This window comes from Ailuropoda melanoleuca, chromosome 5, assembly GCF_002007445.2.
Source record: "Ailuropoda melanoleuca isolate Jingjing chromosome 5, ASM200744v2, whole genome shotgun sequence".
NCBI lineage: Eukaryota > Metazoa > Chordata > Mammalia > Carnivora > Ursidae > Ailuropoda > Ailuropoda melanoleuca.
In genome coordinates this window covers 26,578,959-26,601,055 of record NC_048222.1, presented here as the reverse complement: position 1 = coordinate 26,601,055, position 22,097 = coordinate 26,578,959, and the positions used below count along the sequence as shown (strand labels likewise).

The following is a 22,097-nucleotide window of genomic DNA, read 5'->3' as shown; positions in this document are numbered from 1 at the left end:
GGGAGTCAGTGAGGAGACGGGGGAGGATTTCTGTGCCAAAAGGAGGGCATCTGGGCTGTGAGGGTCACCAGGGGACAGTTCTGGGCACTCACCATCCCAGACACCAAACTGCCCCAGATGAATATCTCAGGATGGAAGGAGTGACCTTGAGCAGCAAGGAGCAGGTGAGCTCTCTAAAAGTCAAAGAGGCCAGCATTTACTTGTCTGNAAAGAGGCCAGCATTTACTTGTCCGGGAAATTCGTCTTGTCCTTTACGTTCAGTGGAGCAAGGGTCGGCTGAGCCTGCATCCCTGAACTGCACAGTTTTCCCCAGGGCCTCTCCTGACACCTGCTCCAAAATGTGCTCGTCCCCAGAGCCCTGTTGTGCCCATAATGGGCATCCGAGAAAGACCAGTGTGGCAGACTCCCTGCCGTCCCACCAGGGGATTCTCAAGGACAGCAGGACATCTGTGGTCTCCACGTATCAAATNGGAAGGAGTGACCTTGAGCAGCAAGGAGCAGGTGAGCTCTCTAAAAGTCAAAGAGGCCAGCATTTACTTGTCTGAGAATTTCGTCTCATCCTTTAGGTTGGGTGGAGCAAGGGTCGGCTGAGCCTGCATCCCTGATCTGAACCTGCTTCCCCAGGGCCTCTCCTGACACCTGCTCAGAAATGTGCTCATCCCCAGAGCCCTGCTAGGCCCATAATGAGCATCCGTGAAGAGATCTGTGTGGCAGACTCCCTGCCGTCCCATCAGGGGATTTTCAAGTACAGCAGGACATCTGTGGTCTCCACGTATCAAACGGCTCCTCCCCCTGGTTCCTGGTAGAAGACTCTGTGTTCCACGTGCTGCGCCTCATCATCCCATTTCCAGCCCCCCCCCGAGATTTCCCAACCCCTCCAGCAGCCTCCCCAACACCCAGATATCTCACCTCCTCCAGCAGCCGTCCTGACACCCAGATTCCCCACCCCTTCCAGCATCCGCCCAACACCCAGATCTCCCAACCCATCCAGTGGCCATCCTGACACCCAGATTCCCACACCCTCCAGCAGCCGGCCCGACACGGCAGAGGCACGGGAACCTAGGTGCATGTTGACAGTACGGATGCATTTTCCAAGCACAGTGACCCCGCTGCAGGACCTCTGGGGCAGAGCTCGAGAATTTGTGTTCTGAGTGGCACTGCAGGTGCTTGGACATCGTCCCGCAGCAGCTGCTGAAGTTCTAGAATGTTCCCCCATTCTGTGAGTGCGCATCGTGTGCAAAATGCAGCTCCCGATCCTGGAAGTCTGCTGCTATTCCTGAAATCCACTCTCCGGGGCGCGTGTGGAACATAAAGATGAAATGTTAGTCTGGATTCTCAACCTTCTTTATAAGCGGTCTCACCATGTGACATGCCCTTAAATCCAGTATTCAAGCCAAATGGCCCGACAGTCAAGCAGTTCCATCCACGAAAGCCCAGGAAACTCTGTGCTTCAGTCCCTGTGGCTCTGGGTGACCTCTGGGCATCGATGTACCCATAACCTGCAGTGTCCACTGCTGTGGGCTGTGAGCAGTTCCCCGTCGCGGCTGCGGGGCTTTCCTGCCTTTCTCAAGCGGGAGCACAGGAGCTGCTCCAGCACTGAGCCACGCCTCGTTCACACCCAAGGCCCAGTCCCTCCGTGGCCAGTGATTTGGCGACAGCCGCCCACGAGCAGTTCCTCTGCCCACCCACGATCCGTACACTTTGCTAAGGCCTCGGGCGCGAGCTTGGACCTCAGGAAGATGCGCCGTCTCCGCTCCCCACAGAGGACACTCTGCACTTTCATCCCCTGATGATGGGAGAAGCCCCGACGAGATGAGAGTTTCCAACGTGATCTTCCGCGCGACAACAAGTGTCACTCGGAAGGATCTGATCCGTGCGACCCACGCGCACTTCCGAGGACTCGCGCTGCTCAGACTTGGGGCGAAGCCATCAGTTCTGATGCCCGGAGCACACGGAGTCAGAGGCGTCTCGCTGAGCAAGCAGCGCTGGGCTGGCAGACTGGGGGCAATCACAGTCCGTGCCTGGTTCTAGGGAGGATGGAGGACAAGGCAGAGCTTGTTGCACTTAACTCAGCCCCTTCCCAGGCCCCCCTTCCAACGAGCTGCTTCTCTGGGGACGGGGTGCAGATAACGTAAGAATTCTCACACATAGAAAGACTTCTCTAGGGGGACCTGGCTGCCTCAGTGGGTAGAGCATGTGGCTCTTGTTCTTGGGATTCTGAGTTCAAGACCCACCTTGGGGGTAGATTGTATTTAAAATTAAAAAAAAAATTTTTTTAATATTTGCTGTGCCTCACAGGCTCAGTCATTGGAACATGCAGGTGTTGTTGGGGTTGTGGGTTCAAGCCTCATGTTGGTTGTAGAGATTACTTTTAAAAAAAAGTTAAAAAAAATTTTTTTAAAGAACATGTTTCCCCACTAAAGGAGCCGTCTGATGGGAGGTGGAACAAGGGCATCCTTCCTTGTCATCGTGAGCCCAGACCCCAGGCCTCCTTGTATTTCAGTTGGAGAAACCTGAATCCAGAATCCCAGGTGCCTGAACCCTCACTGGTCTCCCAAGATCACATCACGGGCTGTGACCTCTTCAACCCCAAATCCTGTCTCAGGTGAGACTTCCGGTAATGGCAGCAGGAAGGGGTTGAGTCAGTTCTTCCCCGGAAGACAATCACGAAAACTGGAGGAAAAGATTCAAAATAAATATTTGAGGGATGTCTGGATGGCTCAGTCAGTTAAGTGTCCAACTCTCAATCTCAGCTCATGTCTTGATCTCAGGGTCATGAGTTCAAACCCCAGGTTGGGCTCCACACTGGAGATGATGCCTACTTAAAACTAAGTAATTTAATAAATATTTGAAGTCACAGAAAAGTAAACGAAGACAGGCAGAAATATGAGAGAACTTTGGCCTTGAATAACTACCACTATACTGGGTGAGAAGACCAAGCTCATAACCTTCGTCCCTGTGGGTCCCTCCCCTCCCCCAGCGTAACTGCAGCCCCCGTGGCTCAAAGGGGCAGATGACAGCAGTCGCAGTGCCAAGGAGCTGGACATTCAACAGGGAAAATTGAAAGTGAGGGAGCAGGAGACGGTTGAGATCCAAAATCTGAATACAAGCTCGGTCAAAGTCCCCGGATGACCACTACACTATTCATGGCTGGGGATGCTCAGGAGACACGGCCGAAAAAGCAGGAAGATCCAGAGGGAGGTCTAGCGTTAAAGCCCCACTGTCCCGGCCGAGGGGCACCTGACTGGCTCAGTCCGTAGAGCATGAGACTCTTGGTCTCCGGGCTGTAAGTTCGAGCCTCACAATCGGCTTACAGCTTACTTAAGAAAATAAGATCATACCGGATGAACGTATCAAAGGTCAGACCTGGTGGCTGGCAGGGCATTTGGAAGTTTAGGGGAAATTCCAGGAACAAGGCAACCACCAAGAAGGTGAGCTCGGAGATCTGAGTGCAAACTGCACATCCCTGATTGACCACTAAGTCACCCGGATGGAGGGCAGCTCACTCAAGCAGCTGAGACAGGCCTCGGACAACACCTGTCAGCTCTGCAGGGGCTCAGGTCATAATGGGGCCCATGCAAGTGACACACTTCTACGGAAAAGGAATCTTCAAAAACATAAAATAGATTCCAGATTTGCTAACACAGAAAACTCATGTCCACTTTGAAAGGACATATGGCCAGACATGCAAAGAAACACATTTGAGAGACACATCCTGAGAAAGTGAACAGAAAGGTATTCCCAGTGCGCCCAGATGTGGGAATCAGCACCAGAAGTTTCCATGGGGCTTTGGGAACTATGTTCAAAGAACTGAATAAATATGGGTTGAAGGAATGTAAGAAAATCTTGTTATTAAATGGAGAACAGAGAGGAAATCTGAATTAAAAAGTGGAATGCACAAAGAAGACCACATAGAAATTCTGGAACTGAAAGGGAAAAATGTAATAAAAGTTCAATAGGTAAACTCCACTGAAGGCCTGGGAAGGCAAAATAAAGAATGAACGAGGTTGAGTCTAAATCCATAGAAATTAGCCAATCCAAAAATCACAGAGAACAGAGATTGGAGAGAAGCAAATCAAACAGAACTGTAAAGAAACAGACAAATTAAATATATTTAGAGATCAATAGTCCTCTCTCATTAATAGAACAAGTAAGGATTAGAGGACAATAACCATACCGTGAGCCCAAACAAACCAGGAACTGGCCCTAAAACACATCTCAATAAACGTACAGGCAGTGAAGTTATAGAGTATGCTGTGCGACCACAATTAGAAATCCATCACAAGCAGATCTCTGGAAAATCCCCAAATATTTGGATATCAGTCACACAGGTCAAAGCCATGGGTCCTCATCACTTGGAGAAGCAATCACAGGGACGTCAGCTTTCTCTTCCCCAAACGACCACGTACAGAATGAGAATGTGGGATCTGTAGATGCAACAGAAGCAGAGTTTGTCGTTTCCCAGTTTGCAAGGGCGGGAACCAGGCCTGAGGGATGCAGACAGCAGGTCCCTGTGTCTCAGGGGCAGCACAGGGTAGAAGAGGCAACACGCCAGGGTCCTGGGCTCTCCAGGTGGGGGAGGGGGGCCACCCTCCAGGTTCCAAAAGGTGGGGTCTGGCCCTGCACAGGAGCCTCCCCCCTTGGACTTCTTGGGCATGGTGTTCAGATGCCTGGGTCTTGCAGCCTCGGGAAGAGGGGAGAGGACACATTGGGGTCCTGGGGGAAATGCAAGGCAGAAGCCTGGGCTCTGACTCCTGGCTGATCTCCGTGTACCACTGCGGAGACCAGCCTCCGTCCCAACTGCTGCCTCTGAGCTCCAGGAACCCATCTCCGTGGCTCAGGATGCTGGGCCCTCCGAGTCTGAGGCCCTGGGGCTGCTCTTCCTGGAGCAGGGGTTCCACTGTCTTCCCAAGTAGAGAAGGTTTCCAGGTGGCAGAGGCTGTGAGACAGGGGTGGACGGCAGGCAGCTGTGAAACCGAAGCCCAGGGAGTGGGAATCTGGAAACTCCAGAATCAGAAACCAGGGCTGGCCCTTCACAGTGCACGGGCCTTGCTCCCCCTCCTCTCAGTCCCTTTATTACCTGCCTTCCAGCATAAGGGGGTCTTGGTCTGGAGGAGGGGAAACCCCTTAATCACCTCCCCTCTCTCTGCTTTCCCCTTCTTTCTGGAATGTTTGAACTGTTCATAATGTCAGTATGAAAAAATGCCTGAACGTAGGTACAGTTTCCCGACCAGTGACGGAGCTCACCCCTGTGTGACGACCATCAGGGGAAAACCAGAGACCTCTACCAGGGCACCAGCCAGAAGCCCCTGTGCCTCTTCCAGACAGAACCCATCCTCCCCCCACAGGATCCCCTAAGATGGCCCGCAGTCCTCAGTCCTGCCCCATGGGGACAGGGCTGAGACCCGCACCCCCTGCAGCTCCTCCTGGGGACCCTTGGCCTCTCTCCTTCTGTCTCCCTGTGGCTGGGATCCCATGTGCTCCCCTTGTTTGGTTTTCTCCATCATTTTCCCACTTTGCCTACTGGTATCCTTCGGAAGGGGACATGGAAAGTACAACAGAAACTCGAGCGTCTGAGGAGCCTTTAGGCTGCCCTCGCCCTGAGCCACATGGTGACGAGACAGATACTCTGTGCTGGACGGAGTTGTCCTCGGGATTTGGGGTCCTTGCCTCATGTATTCCAGCCACCAGGCCTGTGTGGTTGCCTCTTGGAGATTTCAGGGTGTCTGCTCTTCCACCCTCTTTCTGGGGCACCAGGTGGTTCAGTTGGTTAAGCAGCTGCCTTTGACTCAGGTCAAGATGTCAGTGTCCTGCGACTGAGCCCTGGGTCAGGCTTCCTGCTCAGTGGGGAGCCTGCTTCTCCCTCTCCCTGCTGCTCCGCCTGCTTGTGTGCTCTCTCTCTTTCTGTATCAAATAAATAAATGAAATCTTACAAGACAAGAGAAGACAAGACAAGAGAGAAAAGGAAAGGAAAGGGAAGGAAAGGAAAGGAAGGGAAGGGAAGGGAAGGGAAGGGAAGGGAAGGGAAGGGAAGGGAAGATAGGAAAGAAGAGAAACGAAAAGAAAAGAAACAAGCAGGTCTTCTCTCCTGCTGCCCTCACCCTCCTGATTGTATGACTTCGGGGAAGGACAGCTGTAATCATCCATTGTATCCACTAAATTATTCATGCCTGTGGTCACATTGTTAATTTCCCAGAGCTCCTTCCTGTTCTATGATTGTACAGCATGTGTGTAGTTGTGTAGTGTTTCATATCCACACACCCGTTGCGTCCTGCAGACATGACTGATACTAGTGGTAGGGGACCTGCTAGGTCTCCTGGTTTCTGCTCTCATGATGTCAGGACGTTTCTCCAGAGAGCGTTCATCTCAGGAGTGACTTACGTTTCCCTCTGTCATTTCTGCTAAATGCACATCCCCCACATGACCCTGCCAGTGACTTGTCACCACGGTGTCACGCTGGATCTACGTTGTGTCTCCAGGGTCCAGCTGATCCTGAGCTCCTGGAGGCTTCGAGATGTCCACTGGATGATGGACTTTAGTATGATTTGAGCAGGAGAGTCACATTGCCCCCTAATGTCCTCCTATGCTCTGTGCCTCAAAGCCTCCCATTGTAGAACATTCTGGAACATTTCAAAAGCTCACTTGGATGGAGTGCACAGACATACCCAGGGATGGACAGGGAACAATGATAGATAAGTCAACAAGGCCTCTGAGACCAAACCTTCTGGGTTGAACCCTGGTTCCATCACCTCCTTCTCTTCTCTAAGTCTTCCTTTCCCTGTCTGTACAAAGGGATGCCCTATGGGGCGCCTCATGGGTTTGCTTTCATGATTACCTTTGACCCTCTGTGCAATATCATAAACCCTGAGACATGTTAACTGTTCTACTAATTTAGACTTACCATCGTCATATTGATTAAATTGCTCAGATAGCTTCCGTTCTTTTTTTTTATAAACCACAGTCCAAGAAACATCCTTGAGAACATGTGTGACATCTTCATTGGATAAATTCCTCCACGAAAATGTCTGTGTCACAATATAATCACATTTCATTTGTGGAGACATCTTTCAAAAAATTGTATCCCAGTTGTCACTCCCATCAACCCTTATGACGGTGTTTTCCCGACCCTCTGACAGACACTCCCATCCCTTACTTTCATCTTTTCTAAGTTCATAGGTCCTAAGTTTTATTCCCGATACTTATTCCACATTCTCATATTTGTTTGTATACTTATTACAAATACATTTGTTTGACATTTCATTTCCTCTGCTCCAAATTCCTTTCTAATATTTTTAATTATTTTCCTTTTTTAAATAATAATTTTTGATTATGTTAGTCACCATACAGTACATCAGTAGTTTTTGATGTAATGTTCCATGATTCATTATTTGAGTATAACACCCAGTGCTCCATGCAACATGTGCCCTCCTTAATACCCATCACCGGCCGATACCAATCCCCCACCCCCCTCCCCTCTGAAGTCCTCAGTTTGTTTCCCAGAGTCCATAGTCTCTCATGGTTCATTCCCCCTTCTGTTTATCCCCCATTCGTTCTTCCCTTCCTTCTCCTACCGATCTTCCTGCTATCTCTTATGATCCATAAATGAATGAAACCATATGATGATTGTCTTTCTCTGCTTGACTTTCTTTTCTACTTTATTTTTCTGTATTGTTTGAGTGCATTTGGCACACATTGTCACTCTCCTTTCAGGTGTACAACACAGTGATTCGCCATATAATCCAACAATTCCACTCTTAGGTTTTTACCCCAGGAAAAGGGAAACACCAATTCTATAATTCTGTTCTTAACTGGTTGCAGCTTTTTTAAAATATGGAATTTAACAGAGAACAAACAACAAGCCCCTAACATCGGGAGCTGGTCTGACACTGACAGCTGAGCTCAATGTGGTCAGAAGCTGGCTAATGCCCACCCCTTGGCCATATTGTTCTCCTTTGGCACACGAGCCAGGCATCTCACAGAACATCAGCATCAGACAAGGACACTCGGAAACGATGACATCAGTCTGTGTCATTACAGACAAAAACAAGGCACCGTGCAACCCACAACACAACACACATCTCCTGTGTCAGCCAGTGTGAGCGTCGCTGCCTCTTTACCGTGACTGCTCTATCCTCGCTCTGGTCTGGCCCTGCCTAGAGAGGGGATTCAACCATGGAATCGCCCACATGTCCAGACAACACGCAGTCAGGAGTGGGCCCCAGCTCCACAGATCTTCTCTAAAACACCCATCCAAAGCCCATGCCTTATAGGTTCCAACATCTTCATATTGAGATGCCCCTGGCCCTCAAAGGGGTGTGTCCTCTCTCACTGCAACAAGTCATAGATCCAACTTGAGTGCCCACAGGTGCTCCTGGTGGTCTAGGGCTGAAGAACATTGAAGCATGTTGCCCTTCTGTCTGTGAAAATTGTTTTTGTGTCTTTTAGTTTGTGTCTTTTAGTCTTTCATGACATGTGTTTGTATCTTTGTGTGTGTGCAGTAGACATATGGAAATTTCATGGCTTTCTTTATGGGTTTTCATCACTGGGCCATGCTTAGACATTCTTCATCCACAGTTGTAAACATTTCATGTATATTTTCCCCTGGGTAGAAATAAGAGCAGAGGGTTTCAAGGGTGAAGGGAAACACAGAGAATTGTCTGAATTTGGGCAAAAGTATGGAAAGGAGCAAGAGGTAAAAGATAATAAGCTGGTGGAATCTGAGATGTCCATCTTCTCCTTTATGATTTTTACAAGATGTCCAGAGCCTCCAAGGTACGTGTTGTAGTCAATATATCCTCCCACCTGCGCTCAGTGAAGACTTATGAGCCTCCTTATGTTTACCAGGTGAACACAACCAACACAAAGACACCCAAAGTAATAGAGACAATAATCAGCTCCAGGGATGGGCATTTTCAACACTTAGGACCTAGATTTGATACATCATATTTCGGTTAATGTCTGTACACTTCAGCTGTTATAATGCATGGTAATTAAACCTTCATGCTGTATGTTAAGGATATTTCTCAGACCCACATAGACAAACTCATGACTTCCATGTGAAGATAAATTTAATACACATACACCTATGAGTCACAGAGTATCTTCCTTGAGGAGAATCCTGAAAACTAAGAGCGTTCTAGATATGTACGGTCTGAAGAGAAGCTTCGAGCCACCTACGGCTACTTAGCTCAGCACCCCAGCCCCATTTCAAGTGCCCCCGCATCTCTAGAGCCACATGCATCTCATGGCCACTGTAATGGACGGCGAGACACAGAACAATTTCCTCCGCACAGAATGTTGTATTGGACGGTACCGCTCTGCGTGCTTTCCGGGCCTCGAGTCAAATGCACTAGACACACATCAAGGGAAATGACCAACATGATTTCTCCTACAAACGACATCTGATTCCGTATGGTATGTGAATACATATGAGGCTGGTGTGTCAGAAAATCAAAGTCGCTTATGCATGGGTCTGGTGCTTTCAGCACAAACTGTTCCAATTTCCAAAAGGGAAATCCCTGTCCCTCCACCTCCCTTCGCAGACTGGGGACCCTCTCTGCCATCACATTTCCAGGAGGCGAGTTCTCTTCTAGACGCACTCAGGGGCTAGAGTCAGAGCTGAGTTTTCAGAGACAGCAGGTGCAGCTCAGGGAAAGGGATTCTGCTGAGTGAGCAGGGGCCAGCACAGGACCAGCTGGGAGACTCTCCCAGGGTTAGTCAGAGCAGCTGTTCTCAAAGTGTGGTCCCTGGAACGCCTGACGTCCCTGAGGCCTTTTCACAGAATCCATGAGGATAAATTTATTTGCCTAACATTACTTGAACATTATTTTCCTTTTCACCATGTTGACATTCGCACAAAGGTAAAACTGAGCTAGAATGGAGGTGATGGGTGCAAACTGCAATAGCTGTTATTCTTCACCACTACTTACTCCCATAGAAAGCAAAAACACTCTTTCTGCCATCTTTCCAAGCCACCATATGATGACGTGAATATCTTGGGAGATGCTCTCAAGAGCAGTAACAATGCCTGATAGAGAGGCAAAAGGCAGGTCTTATTAGGCCATGCTCCAAAGTCATCGTCCCGTTTCTAACTGTGAGGACGAAGCTCGGTTACATTGGCGGGTGTGAAGTCACTGCTGATCACAGAGCTGGGAACATTGTCGGGAACCCCAGGGGCAGGTTGAACACGCGTGGAGTGAGCAGCCCCAGGTCTGACGTACAACTCAAAGCTCTACCAAAATTGGCAGGAAATTCTGCTCCCGTCCCTCCAGTTTTGTTTCATTGTCCTGACAACCGCAGCTGGTAGCACGGACCATGAAGCAGCAAGATGAAAACACACACGAGGGATAATCCTGAGATTCTTGTTCTAGGGATGTTTTACCCTAGTGCAAATAAAATGCCTCAAGAACAAAAACAGAACAAAACAAAACCAGTGGCACTTTAAAACATCCTGATCGAAGTATTAAAAATTATTATCCTTATTAATTATTCTCAAATCCACATTTTTAACACGTTTTATGTGATGACGGGGGTTTTCCAGCACCTCTGCTACATGCATAAGCCCCAAGGAAAATAATTTGTGTGAAATTAACTGGCCTCTTTTTTCTTTATTTTACACAGTGCCATTTTTCGTGAAGAAATGAATGACAAAGACACTTTGAATATTTAGACTACTAGATGTGGCACACAGTTTCTGGAAATTGAATAGGAACCTACCCTTTCATGACAATCAGCTCACATATGACAGCTGAGAGGACTTGTTGCCTTGATCAAATGTCAGCTCTCAAGAGAAAATCAGAGTTTTGGAGAACTTGTGATCCCCCAATAAACTTGACAGCTTCTCACTGCTGACAAACTTTTCTGTTGGGATCTGAGGTAATATTAAAACAAATTTGAGTTTTTGATAATTCAGTTCCAGTCTAACCAACAGTGGAACATGTATATCACTTAGTGAAACAACACATTACTTTTTAAAAAGTCATGCATTAGTACAAGACCCATTCAGTGTGCAAGATGGGCCTGTGGATTTTAACGTAACAGAGAAGGACACAGTCAGTGATACTGTTTCAGGTTGCACTTTGCCTATAACCTTAGACAAAGTACAGCTTCTGCAGTCTGAATATAGTACTTAAGATGAATATTCACAATTATCTGAGAAGGTTATGAAACATACTATTCTCTCATATCTCTGCAAGGTTGTAAATTTTTTCATACACTTCAACCAAAACAACACAATAAATGCAGAAGCAAACCTGAACATCCAGGGGTCTTCAAAGGAGACAGACAAGGAGACTTACAAAAATGTAAAATGCAACATCACTCTTCTCACTATGCTGTTTATTTCGGAAATAGTTATTTTTTATAAAAACAATATTTCTGATTTCATGCCATGGGTTATTAATATGATTCTACATGAACTAATGAATTTTTAAACCTGTTTTATTCCTACTATGGTAAATACTGATAGATAGAACCCACAGACACAAAATTATCCTTGGGATCCTCGCTAATCTGCGAGACTGTATAGATACCCTGAGACCAAGTATGAGAATCAGTGACTCACCCAGCTCCTGGGCCACGACTCACGCAGACAGTGTGACAAGGAGCACACTGTGCGGTAGGGGAGGGGTCGGGGTAAAGTCCCAGGTCCCTGGACCTGCCTCTCAGGGTCTCAGACCCAGGGCGGTGTCTGGGGCCGGGAAGCANGGTGAGTGCGGGGGGGGGAGCGAGGGGACCGCCGGGCGGGGACACGGGACCCCCAGGGAAGGCGCCTCTCCGTCGCCCCCGACTCCCAAGCGCCTCCGGCCGCGCCCTGGCCTGTGCTCCCCCGTCCCTCCCCGCCTCCGCCCTGCTCTCCCCAAATCGGTGCCCCTCCCCCTGCCCTTCCGGCCTCCTGCACCTGCGCCCCGGGCCCCGCGGCGGGAGGACGGTCGGGCGGGGTCTCAGCCCCTCCGCGCCCGCAGGCTCGCACTCCCTGAGGTATTTACACACCGCGGTGTCCCGGCCCGGCCGCGGGGAGCCCCGCTTCATCTCCGTCGGCTACGTGGACGACACGCAGTTCGTGCGGTTCGACAGCGACTCTGCCAGTCGGAGGGCCGAGCCGCGGGCGCCGTGGATTGAGCAGGAGGGGCCGGAGTTTTGGGACCGAAACACGCGGATCGCCAAGGACCACGCACAGACGCTCCGAGTGGACCTGCAGACACTGCTGGGCTACTACAACCAGAGCGAGGCCGGTGAGCGACGCGGCCCGGGTCCCGGTCACCACCCCCACCCCACCGACGGGCCGGGTCGCCCCGAGTGTCCGGGTCCCAGCGTCACCCCGAGTCTTAGGGAAGCCACGGCCCGACCCCTGACCCCGGACCAACCTGCGGGAACTTTTAGGCGGTTTTACTTTATGTTTGGATAATCGCCTCCTGTCGGGCGGGGCCAGGCTCTCACACTATGCAGTGGACGTCTGCTTGCAACGTGGGGCCGGACGGGCGCCTCCTCCGCGGGTATCAGCAGTTCGCCTACGACGGCGCGGATTACATCGCCCTGAACGAGGACCTGCGCTCCTGGACCGCGGCGGACTCCGTGGCGCAGATCACCCGGCGCAGGTGGGAGACGGCCGGTTGGGCAGAGCGCCTCAGGAACTACCTGGAGGGAGAGTGCGTGGAGTGGCTCCGCAGGCACCTGGAGAACGGGAAGGAGACGCTGCAGCGCGCGGGTACCAGGGGCCCCGGGCCTCCCCCATCTCCCCTCCGCTGGGGCTGGCTTCCCACCAGGAAGGGAAAATGGATTAAGTGTCACAACACCGCCCCTCTCACGGGTGGGGAGAGGGAGATCCGCCTGGGTGTTCATGTTCCTGCGAGAGTGACTCACCCAGAGGCCGCTTTTCTCTAAAGAAAAGTTGAGGAATCCAGTTTCTCCCGGGAGGCAGGTGGAGACCGTCCCTGAAACAACCCATTAGCGGTTCCCTTTGACCCTGGCAGCCACCTTGGGAACCATGACTTTCCCTCTCAAGGCCTTGTTCTCCATGAAAACATAACTGGAGTTCTGACTCCGGGTTTTCTGACTCCTTCACCTTCCACCCCAGTCAGGACCCTTAGAGTACTCTCCCTCTTAGACCTGCAGCCTCTTACCCTGGGCGCTCTCCATGATTCTAGAATTTTCCAGGATTAGGAGATCCCAAAGGCTAGGTTTGTGAATGAGTTTTGTGCTTTTTCCATCCCAACCAAGGGCCCTGTCCACGTCAGGATGGTCACATGAATGCCGTTCCAGTGACCCATAAAGGTAATACCAGTGTGGATTTTCTGATTCTTCTTCAGAAACCCCCGACACACACGTGACCCGCCATCCCATCTCTGATCAAAGGGTCACCCTGAGGTGTTGGGCCCTGGGCTTCTACCCTGCGGAGATCACCCTGACCTGGCAGCAGGATGGGGAGGACCTGACCCAGGACACGGAGCTTGTGGAGACCAGGCCTGCAGGAGATGGGACCTTCCAGAAGTGGGCGGCTGTGGTGGTGCCTTCTGGAGAGGAGCAGAGATACACGTGCCATGTGCAGCACGAGGGGCTCCCCGAGCCCCTCACACTGAGATGGGGTAAGGACGGGATTGGGGTAGAGTCTCTTCTCAGGGAAGGCAGAAGGCCTTCTGGAGAATTTCAGCAGGGTCGGGACTCTTGCCAGAGCTCTGGGCCCCTCACCTTGCCTTCCCTTTCCAGAGCCGCCTCCTCAGCCCACCATCACCGTCCCCATCACGTGGATCATCGCTGGTCTGGTTCTCCTTACGGTCACTGTGGCGATTGGAGCTGTGATCTGGAAGAGGAAGCGCTCAGGTAGGAAACAGAGTGCGGGAATCTGAGTTTTCTTGTCCCTCTGGTGGGTTTCCTAGGTAGAGATTGTCCTGCCTTGTTACTGGGAAATACCGTCCTCACACATGTCCTTGTGCACTCTGGAGCTGACCACTAACGCTCAGTGTGTAGCAAACACTTGTGAAAATGAAGGACACATTTTCATCCTGGTAATTCTGGTGATGGGGACCTGATTCCCAGCAGTCACGGGACACAGGACGTAGAGGAAGGTCCCTGCTAAGGACAGACCTCCAGCAAGTCAGGTGGCCCAATGACTCCATGCCTCTTTCTTCATGTCTCCTAATCCTGTCCTGGGACTTCAGTCACAATTCTGCAAACTTCGTTTAGGGCCGGGACTAGGAGCTTCCCGTAGGATCTCATGGTGCAGCACTCTCCCAGGCCTCTGACATGATATTTTCTTCCCACAGGAAGAAAAGGACCGAGTTACTCTCATGCTGCATGTAAGTATGGAGGGGATGATCCCTGAGACACTGGGGTAGTGTAGACAAGACCCCTTGGGGAATTCCCCCACCCCATACTCCTCCTTTAGTCTCCTCTCCTGTGGGCTCTGACCACGTCCTGTGTGTTCTCCCCTCGGCGATGACAGTGCCCAGGGCTCTGATGTGTCTCTTACAGTTCCTAAAGCTGAGACCCTGGAGACCCTGAAGGGGGGAGCGGTTAGGACACTAGGGACACTGAGCATGGGGGCGGGGGGTGCTGTTGAGAATGTCCGCACTTATGTGACTGACCTAAATTTGTACATTGTTTTTTTCACAGTGTGAGACGAGCTGCCTTGTGGGGACTGAGTGATGCAAGATGTGTTCAGACTCCTACTTGGTGACATCAACAACCCCGAATTCTCTTTCTGAAAAAGGTGTCAGAGTGTGGCTGTGTTCCTGTGAGCATAATGTTAGGATGTGGGGAGATTTGCCTACCCTGCCCACCGTGATCCCTCACTACTCTGATTTGCCTTCTCTTCTCTGATGTGCTCTCCTGTTCCAGCAGAGGCAGAGCTGGTCCATCTCCATGCCTGTCCTTATTCCATATTGGGCTGAGTACTGAGTTATTTCCCTATTGAAAATGAGAATCCAGGGGCGCCGGAGTGGCACAGCGGTTAAGCATCTGCCTTCGGCTCAGGGCGTAATCCCAGCATTATGGATCGAGCCCCACATCAGGCTCCTCCGCTATGAGCCTGCTTCTTCCTCTCCCACTCCCCTTGCTTGTGTTCTCTCTCTCGCTGGCTGTCTCTATCTCTCTCGAATAAATAAATAAAATCTTAAAAAAAAAAAAAAAGAAAGAAAATGAGAATCCAGATAAATGTTTTTGTTGCCTAATTCCTGGTATGTAGGGCCAATGAAAGGGGACTAGTAAAGTTGAGACACAAAATAAATGGAAGCACTGAGAACCTTCCAGTATCCCTGTGTTTGCTGTGCTGAGTGTGTTGCGGGTGGGGCAGGAGAAGGCTGTGAGGAATCAAGCAGGGACGGGGTCTGTGTCCAGTCTGTGCTCAGTACTTCTGGGGGTGATGTGCTCACCCCTCAGCTGGGTCATATCTCTGCTCCGTGTCCTTGCCCCTGCTGTTTAACCTTATCTCACCAAGCCCTGTGATCACAGAGACTTGGACGTCACCTGTCACCAGGACCTTGTGTAGCAAGAGCTTCCTGTGACTGGGTCAGCCTCATTTCAGGCCTGGATCAGGTCATAGCCTCAATTTTGGGTTGTTGTTTTTGTTTTTTGTTTTTTTTCATTGTTTCTCTAGAGCATCAGGCCTGTTCTTGCTCTGTGTACGAGTTCTTATCCATTCTCCTCTGGGTGACCCGTCGGTTACAGCAGCAGGTGTCCATTGGGGTACATCCCACAGGCCTAGGTAGGCTCCTGCACACAGGAGTCTCTGTGGTATGGAGAGATGAACTTCCAGATTCATCCATGTGTTCCCCTCCCTCTAGAGCTGTTTTCTAGATTATCCTTCAGATTCTGCAGGTAGAGAGAGAGGAGGAATCTGAGAGGTTCTCATCCTTATTAAACTTCAGTTAGTTTCTGCCTTCCCTGCTGCTCTGTTCTCTCTACCCGCCCTTAGTTCCAATGATCCCTGTGCTGCTCCGATGCAAGTTCATGGATTTATGAAGCAGAGTTTAAGTTCCATTTCTATGTGGTTGGGGACAAGGACCCATAGAGCCTACGTACAGTGTTTCTGACGAGAGAACTCCGTGTGCTGTGCTGTGCAGGAGACATGATGTGGGGGGGGGGCTGAGCAGAGAGGGAGGGGAGGGCAGCCCTGTGCGAGGAGAGAGGCAGCAGGGGTGGCGAGGGGGGCGCACGGGGGGCGGGAGCTGCCACGGAACAGCTGTGCCTGAGGCACACCTGGAAGAGGGGGTCTTCTAGCTGCTCATTCCTTCAGCTGATAGTGGTCGTGCGCACACGCAGAACACACCATGTTTACCTCTGGGACACCTCAGTGAGACGAAGTGGGAAAACGTGTGGCGAGTATATTCTAGCAGTAAGGGGCAGACGCCACTTGACCCTCGAGCAATGCGGGGATTGGGGCAGTGACCCCTCGTGCAGTCAGAAATCCAAGGATAGCTTTTGACTCCCTCGAAACATAACAGCTAACAGCCTACTGGTGACTGGAAGCAGTACTTGTAACACGAACAGTCGCTAACACATGTGTATGTTGTATGAAGTATATACCGTGTTCTTACAACGAATGAAGCTGCGAAAATGAGTAAGAAATCACAAAGAAGAGAAAATGCGTGGACAGCACTTACTGTAAAAAAGTCCGCATACAGGTGCACATGCACCATGCAAACCAGTGTCATTCCAAGGTGACCTGTGTATTGTGTCAGTGCATTAAATAAGGGACGTGTTTAAATTGGAAGTTGGCAGGAGCTGTGAGGAAGGTGACCAGAGCACCTGTGCCGAGACAGGGACGATGGCTGCTTTACTCCAGGGATGAGGGGAGGCTCACTGAGAAGGTGATCTCTGAGAGGTTTGAAGGACACAAAGGAATTGTGTAAGAGGACGTTTGGGGGGAGCTCTTTCCAGGCGGGGAAGCTCCAGTGCACACGCACTAGGGCAAGAGCGTGTCCTGTGTTCAGGGAAGGGTTCGGAGGCCACTGTGGCTGAAGCAGAGAGCAGCTGAGGTGAGGCCCGATGTCAGACATGTCATGGAGGCCTGAGGATATGAGAAGGCTTTTGAGTTTTCTCTGAGTGAGATGTGGAGTTACAAGAATGGATAGATCACTGGGATCGATTTTCTTAGCAGCACCTTTTTGCCGCTGTGCAGAATCGAGAGGTGCAGGGCGAGCGACCAGTAGGGAAACTGTAGGAAACCAGTGCAGTGTCCCAGGAGGGGACGTGGGCTGACCGTCTGGGGTGTGAGGAGGGAAGATACAGGAAGTGATTGGCTGCTGGAGATATTTACAGATGGACTTTGCAGCATGTGCTAAAGGGTTCATTCTGGGTGGTGAGAAGGAGGAATCCAGGAGGGCATCTAGGATTTCAGACTGGAGGTAGAAAGTGGGGTGCCTTCTGTGGAAACAGGGAAGACTCTGGAAGTGGGACACTGGGGGAAGCAGCATCACGGGCTTCGGGTTAGGCATGTGGAGTCTGGGACGTCTACTGGAAATGCAGTGAGGTTGGCAGTTGGATACAGACTGCAGGGTAGGAGACATATCCAGGTGGGTGAAATAGATTTGGGAGGTGATGTCATATTCATGATGTTTAGAACCTTCAGCAGAGATGAGGTCACCAAGCGGGTGAGGGCCACAGAAGAGAAAGGAAGAGGAGCGAACCCTGGACTCCTCAGGGCTAAGCACGCTGATCAGAGCGCACACCAGAGCGTACCGCACAGTCTGGTTCTGCGTCTAGAAGGCATGTAGACCAGGGAGGCCCAGCCTTCAGTGCGCACAGGAATTTCCTGGACTGTGAAGATCTAGACAGGCTGGAGCAGAGCGTGAGAGTCTGGGTTGATAACGAGGCTGGTGCTGCTGCTGGTCTCAGGTCCCACATGGAGTCGCAGGCACAGAGAGTAGGATCCACACGTAACCGTGCGTCAGCCCCTCCTGTAGGGCTTATTACACAAGTGACTCCTGGGCTCATGGCCTACATTCTAAGATGTTAGGTCTGGGGAGAGACCTGAGTATTTGGTAACAAAGCTACAGGGAATCCTGGGGCTCCTCCAGAGAGAGAAGGACTGAAGTCATAGATGAGAGCCCTCCTTGTGGGAAGGGTTCTTACAGACACATTTATTGGTATTTAGGGGTGCCTGGGTGTCCCACTCTTGGTTTCAGCTGATGTCATGGTCACAGGTTATGAGATCAAGTCCCGACTTGGGCTCTGCCCCCAGCGCACAGTCTGCTTGAAATGTCCTCCTTCTCCCTCTACCCCTCCCACCCCTGTGGAGCATGCTCTGTCTCTCACTTTCTCTCTCTCTTTCTCTCAAACAAATAAATAAAATCTTTAAATGCGTTTTCGTAGGAACAAAAATGTAAGACATGCTGGGAGACACATATTTTCTTTCCCATGGAGCATAGCCTGGTGGCAGATTGAGGAAGTTTTCAGCTCAACATAAAATCTCTGAGTTACTGAGACTGTAGATCTTAAATGTCTGCACCACACGAAAGTAAATGGTAACTACGTGACATGATGCAGGCATCAGCTAAGCTATGGTTGTTACCGTGTTGCAGTGTAGAAATGTATCAATCAACGGGTTATACCCCTAAGTTTACCCAATGGTGTATGTCAATGATATCTCTATAAAGCTGGGAAAGATGTCTGAAATCTTGCTCTTGGAAACTCCTCCTACATGGGTTTCTGACTCCTTGTGAGACGTACATACGGTCACAGAGAGACTTAGGGAAGAGGGAGAGTATGTGGGGCCTTGTTTTATTTCAAGGAAGGTCATAAAACAGGCTTGAGGCTACACAGCCAGGAACAGAATCCACACTGACCCAAGATGGAGGCCCGTATACAGTCAGCGCCTGCTACTGGGTTCCGACGCTGCTGTGCGCACCGCTGACTCCCCTGAGGCAGGACACTGGACCCTGAGGGGGTACTGCAATTGCTGCTGCCCCTGACAGCTGCATGACACTACTGTGACACCGCTCAGACCACCTGTGCCCAGTGCACGGACCTGTCTCGGTGTGTCTGTCACCTGTCCTGAGTCAGAGTGTGCCAGGTGGTCACGTGACTGTTGATGCTTCCTGTCATGTCCAACTGTAAGACTGTTTGACCAAGTGGGTTCTCCTGTCTATGGATGGAGTTGTTTCTGCCCCCATCAAGATTGTTGATGTGTGGACTTCCTGTATGTGCGAAGAGAGGTACGAGTTCTGGGAATGGACATTGGGGTCAGGAATGGAAAAAATTAACAATTTCCACATTTGAGCCATGATCTGATACTAGAACTGAATCTGGACACTGTAGGCACTCACGTCTGCTTGGATGAAGGAGTGACTCAGAAATGGCCTCTTTCAACTTATTCCCTTGGTGGTTGTTACAGGGTCCAGGGTTGTCCACTCCACTTCCTACTCACACATGAGTGGAGTCGCATTGTTGGCTGATGACGTGATCGCTCAACATGTCTCCTCCCAGCCTTTGTCTCTTTCTGGGATTAAAAACCCAGATCTGTATCACTTCAGATCATCCGCATACATACACTGACATTTTATGTTTCTCTGTACACGCACGTATTTCTGGGGCGAGTAGCCATAATTTTATCAGGTTTTATGTGGCCTCCATCAAAGTCTGAAAACCCATTCCAGTGTAGACACTGTGCAACTCCATCTCTGGTCCCCAACAGCTGAGAATCTCAGTGTTTTAGCAGATCTAGTGACGTGATATATACATGCTCAGTTTGTCTTGGTGACGACCAGCCTCAGACAGGAGAAGGGAGAGCTTTCCGGCTTATGCTCACTTTCAATTTCTCTATGTATCTTTTTGTGGGCTGAGTAACTGTTCACAGAGNAACAGTTCACAGACCAGCGCTGGCTCACAGAAGACACAAATCACCATTGGTTTAGGTGACTTACACTCTAGCACCTACTCTGGTGCCTAATAAACAGCAGAAATGAAACATAGTTAATTCCATGTCCAGTAACACAGTAGACCGAGGTTTACGGCTGCGTCCTCTCCATGTCCAGTAATGAGCACTGGGTGTTATACACAACGGATGAATTAGTGAACTCTCCAGATGAAACTAATGATGGACTAATGATGTATATGTTGGCTAATTGAATTTAAATAAAAAATTTTTTTAAAAAATAAGACTGTCTCTTCTCCCAAACAACTAAAAACGGTAGAAAAACATAAAATCATCTAAAAGTGCCGTAGAACAAACAAGAGAGTAATCAATTAGCCCAAAATTTGAATATGGGCCGGAAGCTGGAGAGAATAGTTGTTCTGATCCTTAGAGTATTTTTCAGATCTAGAAAATCTTAGCTTGGGGGTGCCTGGGTAGCACAGTCGTTAAGCGTTTGCCTTCGGCTCAGGGTGTGATCCCAGCGTTCTGGGATCGAGCCCCACATCAGGCTCCTATACTGGGAGCCTGCTTCTTCCTCTCCCACTCCCCCTGCTGTGTTCCGTCTCTCGCTGGCTGTCTCTCTGTCACATAAATAAATAAAATCTTTAAGAAAAAAAAAAGAAAAAAGAAAATCGTAACTTGGCTTCTCAGGCTCATGAGCTTCAAAGAGAGGAGGCAATGCCCAGAGCTTCGACATGTGAGGAGCTGAGAAACATCCCCTACCTGAACACCTGGGAACCTAAAATTCATATCCTCAGAACAGGGTGACACTAATCAAATCCGTTCTATCTTCAAGTACAAGGACATTCTAAGGAAATTTGTCTTTGAGTGGGAAAAGTGAGCAAACACTATTTCAAAGAATTTGCAGACACGGACTAACCCGTCTGTGATTTGTTGTCCAAATTTGCTTTACCATCAGCCAATGGGTCAAAATAACTTCATGTCATTAGTTTAGTTTATAATTGTCCTGGATTGGTGATGACCCAAAATTCTAAGAAAGAAATTTGTCTTAAGATTCTCTATTTAACCTACGTGTCAAAAAATTTACACAGATAATTGCACAGAGAAAATACCAAGAAATACAAAGTTCAAATGGAAAAAAGACGGTGATTAAGTAACTTTAGAGTGAGTAGTAAAAAGCTCATGAAACATCAATATTGGAATCATAAGATAAAATAATACATGACCAGGATATGATATAAATATATAAACATATGTTATTTCAATATATGATTATGGAATAAAGAAAAAAGTCACAAAACTTAAAATGCAGCAAAAATGGCAAAAGCAAAAGCACCTCAAAAAAATAACTACAAAATAGAACGATTATTAATTAAATAATGAACATATTTCAGTTTATTCACTGAATAAGAAGTTATCAGTAAAAGAAGAATGAGTGGAGGGGCGCCTGGGTGGCTCAGCCGGTTAAGCGTCTGACTTCTGCTCACATCATGATCTCAGGGTCCTGGGATCAAGCCCTGAATCTGGTTCCCTGCTCAGAGGGGAGCCTGCTTCTCCATCCCCCTATCCCTCTGCTGCTCTCCTATTTCTGCACGCTCGCTCCCTCTTTCTCTCTCTCTCCGTCTCTCTTAAATAAATATCTTTAAAAAAGAGAGAGGGAGAGAAATGGGTGATGCATGGAAAACAAAAAGCAAAAAGTAAAATGACGTCATACATCCAACAGTGTCAATATTAACATTACAAGTAAGTCGCTCAAAAAAGTCCATCGAGGGGCGCCTGGGTGGCACAGCGGTTAAGCGTCTACCTTCAGCTCAGGGCGTGATCCCAGCTTAATGGGATCGAGCCCCACATCAGGCTCTTCTGCTATGAGCCTGCTTCTTCCTCTCCCACTCCCCCTGCTTGTGTTCCCTCTCTCGCTGGCTGTCTCTCTCTGTCAAATAAATAAATAAAATCTTTAAAAAAAAAAAAAAAAGTCCATCAAAGTGCAGATTGTTAGACTGAACATAAAACAAGATCCACCTGTGCCGTCTGCAGCAGATGCACTTGACCTCAATTACAAATAGATTAAAATCAAAGGGATGGATATGTTATCTCAGGCAAACAACCATATGAAAGCTGGAGCGGATACACTCATTAGCCAAGAGGGACTTTAAAAAAGTCTAGTAAGATAAACTGGATCATTTTAGAATGAGAAAATTATCAAATTATCAGAAAAATGAAACAATTCTGGGGCGCCTGGGTGGCATAGCAGTTAAGCGTCTGCCTTCGGCTCAGGGCATGATCCCAG

At 49.5% G+C, this 22,097-nt stretch overlaps 1 protein-coding gene and 1 long non-coding RNA gene across 4 annotated transcripts in view; one reads left to right on the top strand and one right to left on the bottom strand.

Moving 5' to 3' along the window:
* The window catches only part of LOC109488766 (saoe class I histocompatibility antigen, A alpha chain-like), a 79,110-nt gene extending 63,878 nt beyond the window's left edge, over positions 1 to 15,232 (top strand). Inside the window, exons 2-7 of the mRNA XM_034660460.1 lie at positions 11,964 to 12,233; positions 12,431 to 12,706; positions 13,308 to 13,583; positions 13,705 to 13,818; positions 14,262 to 14,294; positions 14,611 to 15,232. Coding sequence (XP_034516351.1) covers positions 11,964 to 12,233; positions 12,431 to 12,706; positions 13,308 to 13,583; positions 13,705 to 13,818; positions 14,262 to 14,294; positions 14,611 to 14,615 — 974 coding nt within the window. The 3' untranslated portion in view covers positions 14,616 to 15,232. The remainder of the gene's footprint in view (positions 1 to 11,963; positions 12,234 to 12,430; positions 12,707 to 13,307; positions 13,584 to 13,704; positions 13,819 to 14,261; positions 14,295 to 14,610) is intronic.
* On the bottom strand, positions 24 to 11,699 carry LOC105235082. Of its 3 annotated transcripts, XR_004625430.1 has the most exons (6): positions 11,564 to 11,699; positions 10,717 to 10,870; positions 6,902 to 7,025; positions 4,232 to 5,904; positions 483 to 2,673; positions 24 to 145 (listed from the first exon to the last, which is right to left on the bottom strand). It is a non-coding gene; the product is annotated as an uncharacterized LOC105235082 (long non-coding RNA). The 3 variants fall into 3 exon arrangements; XR_004625428.1 differs by having other exon boundaries at positions 483 to 5,904; XR_004625429.1 differs by lacking the exon at positions 6,902 to 7,025 and having other exon boundaries at positions 483 to 5,904.
* Positions 15,233 to 22,097: the final 6,865 nt, after the last annotated feature.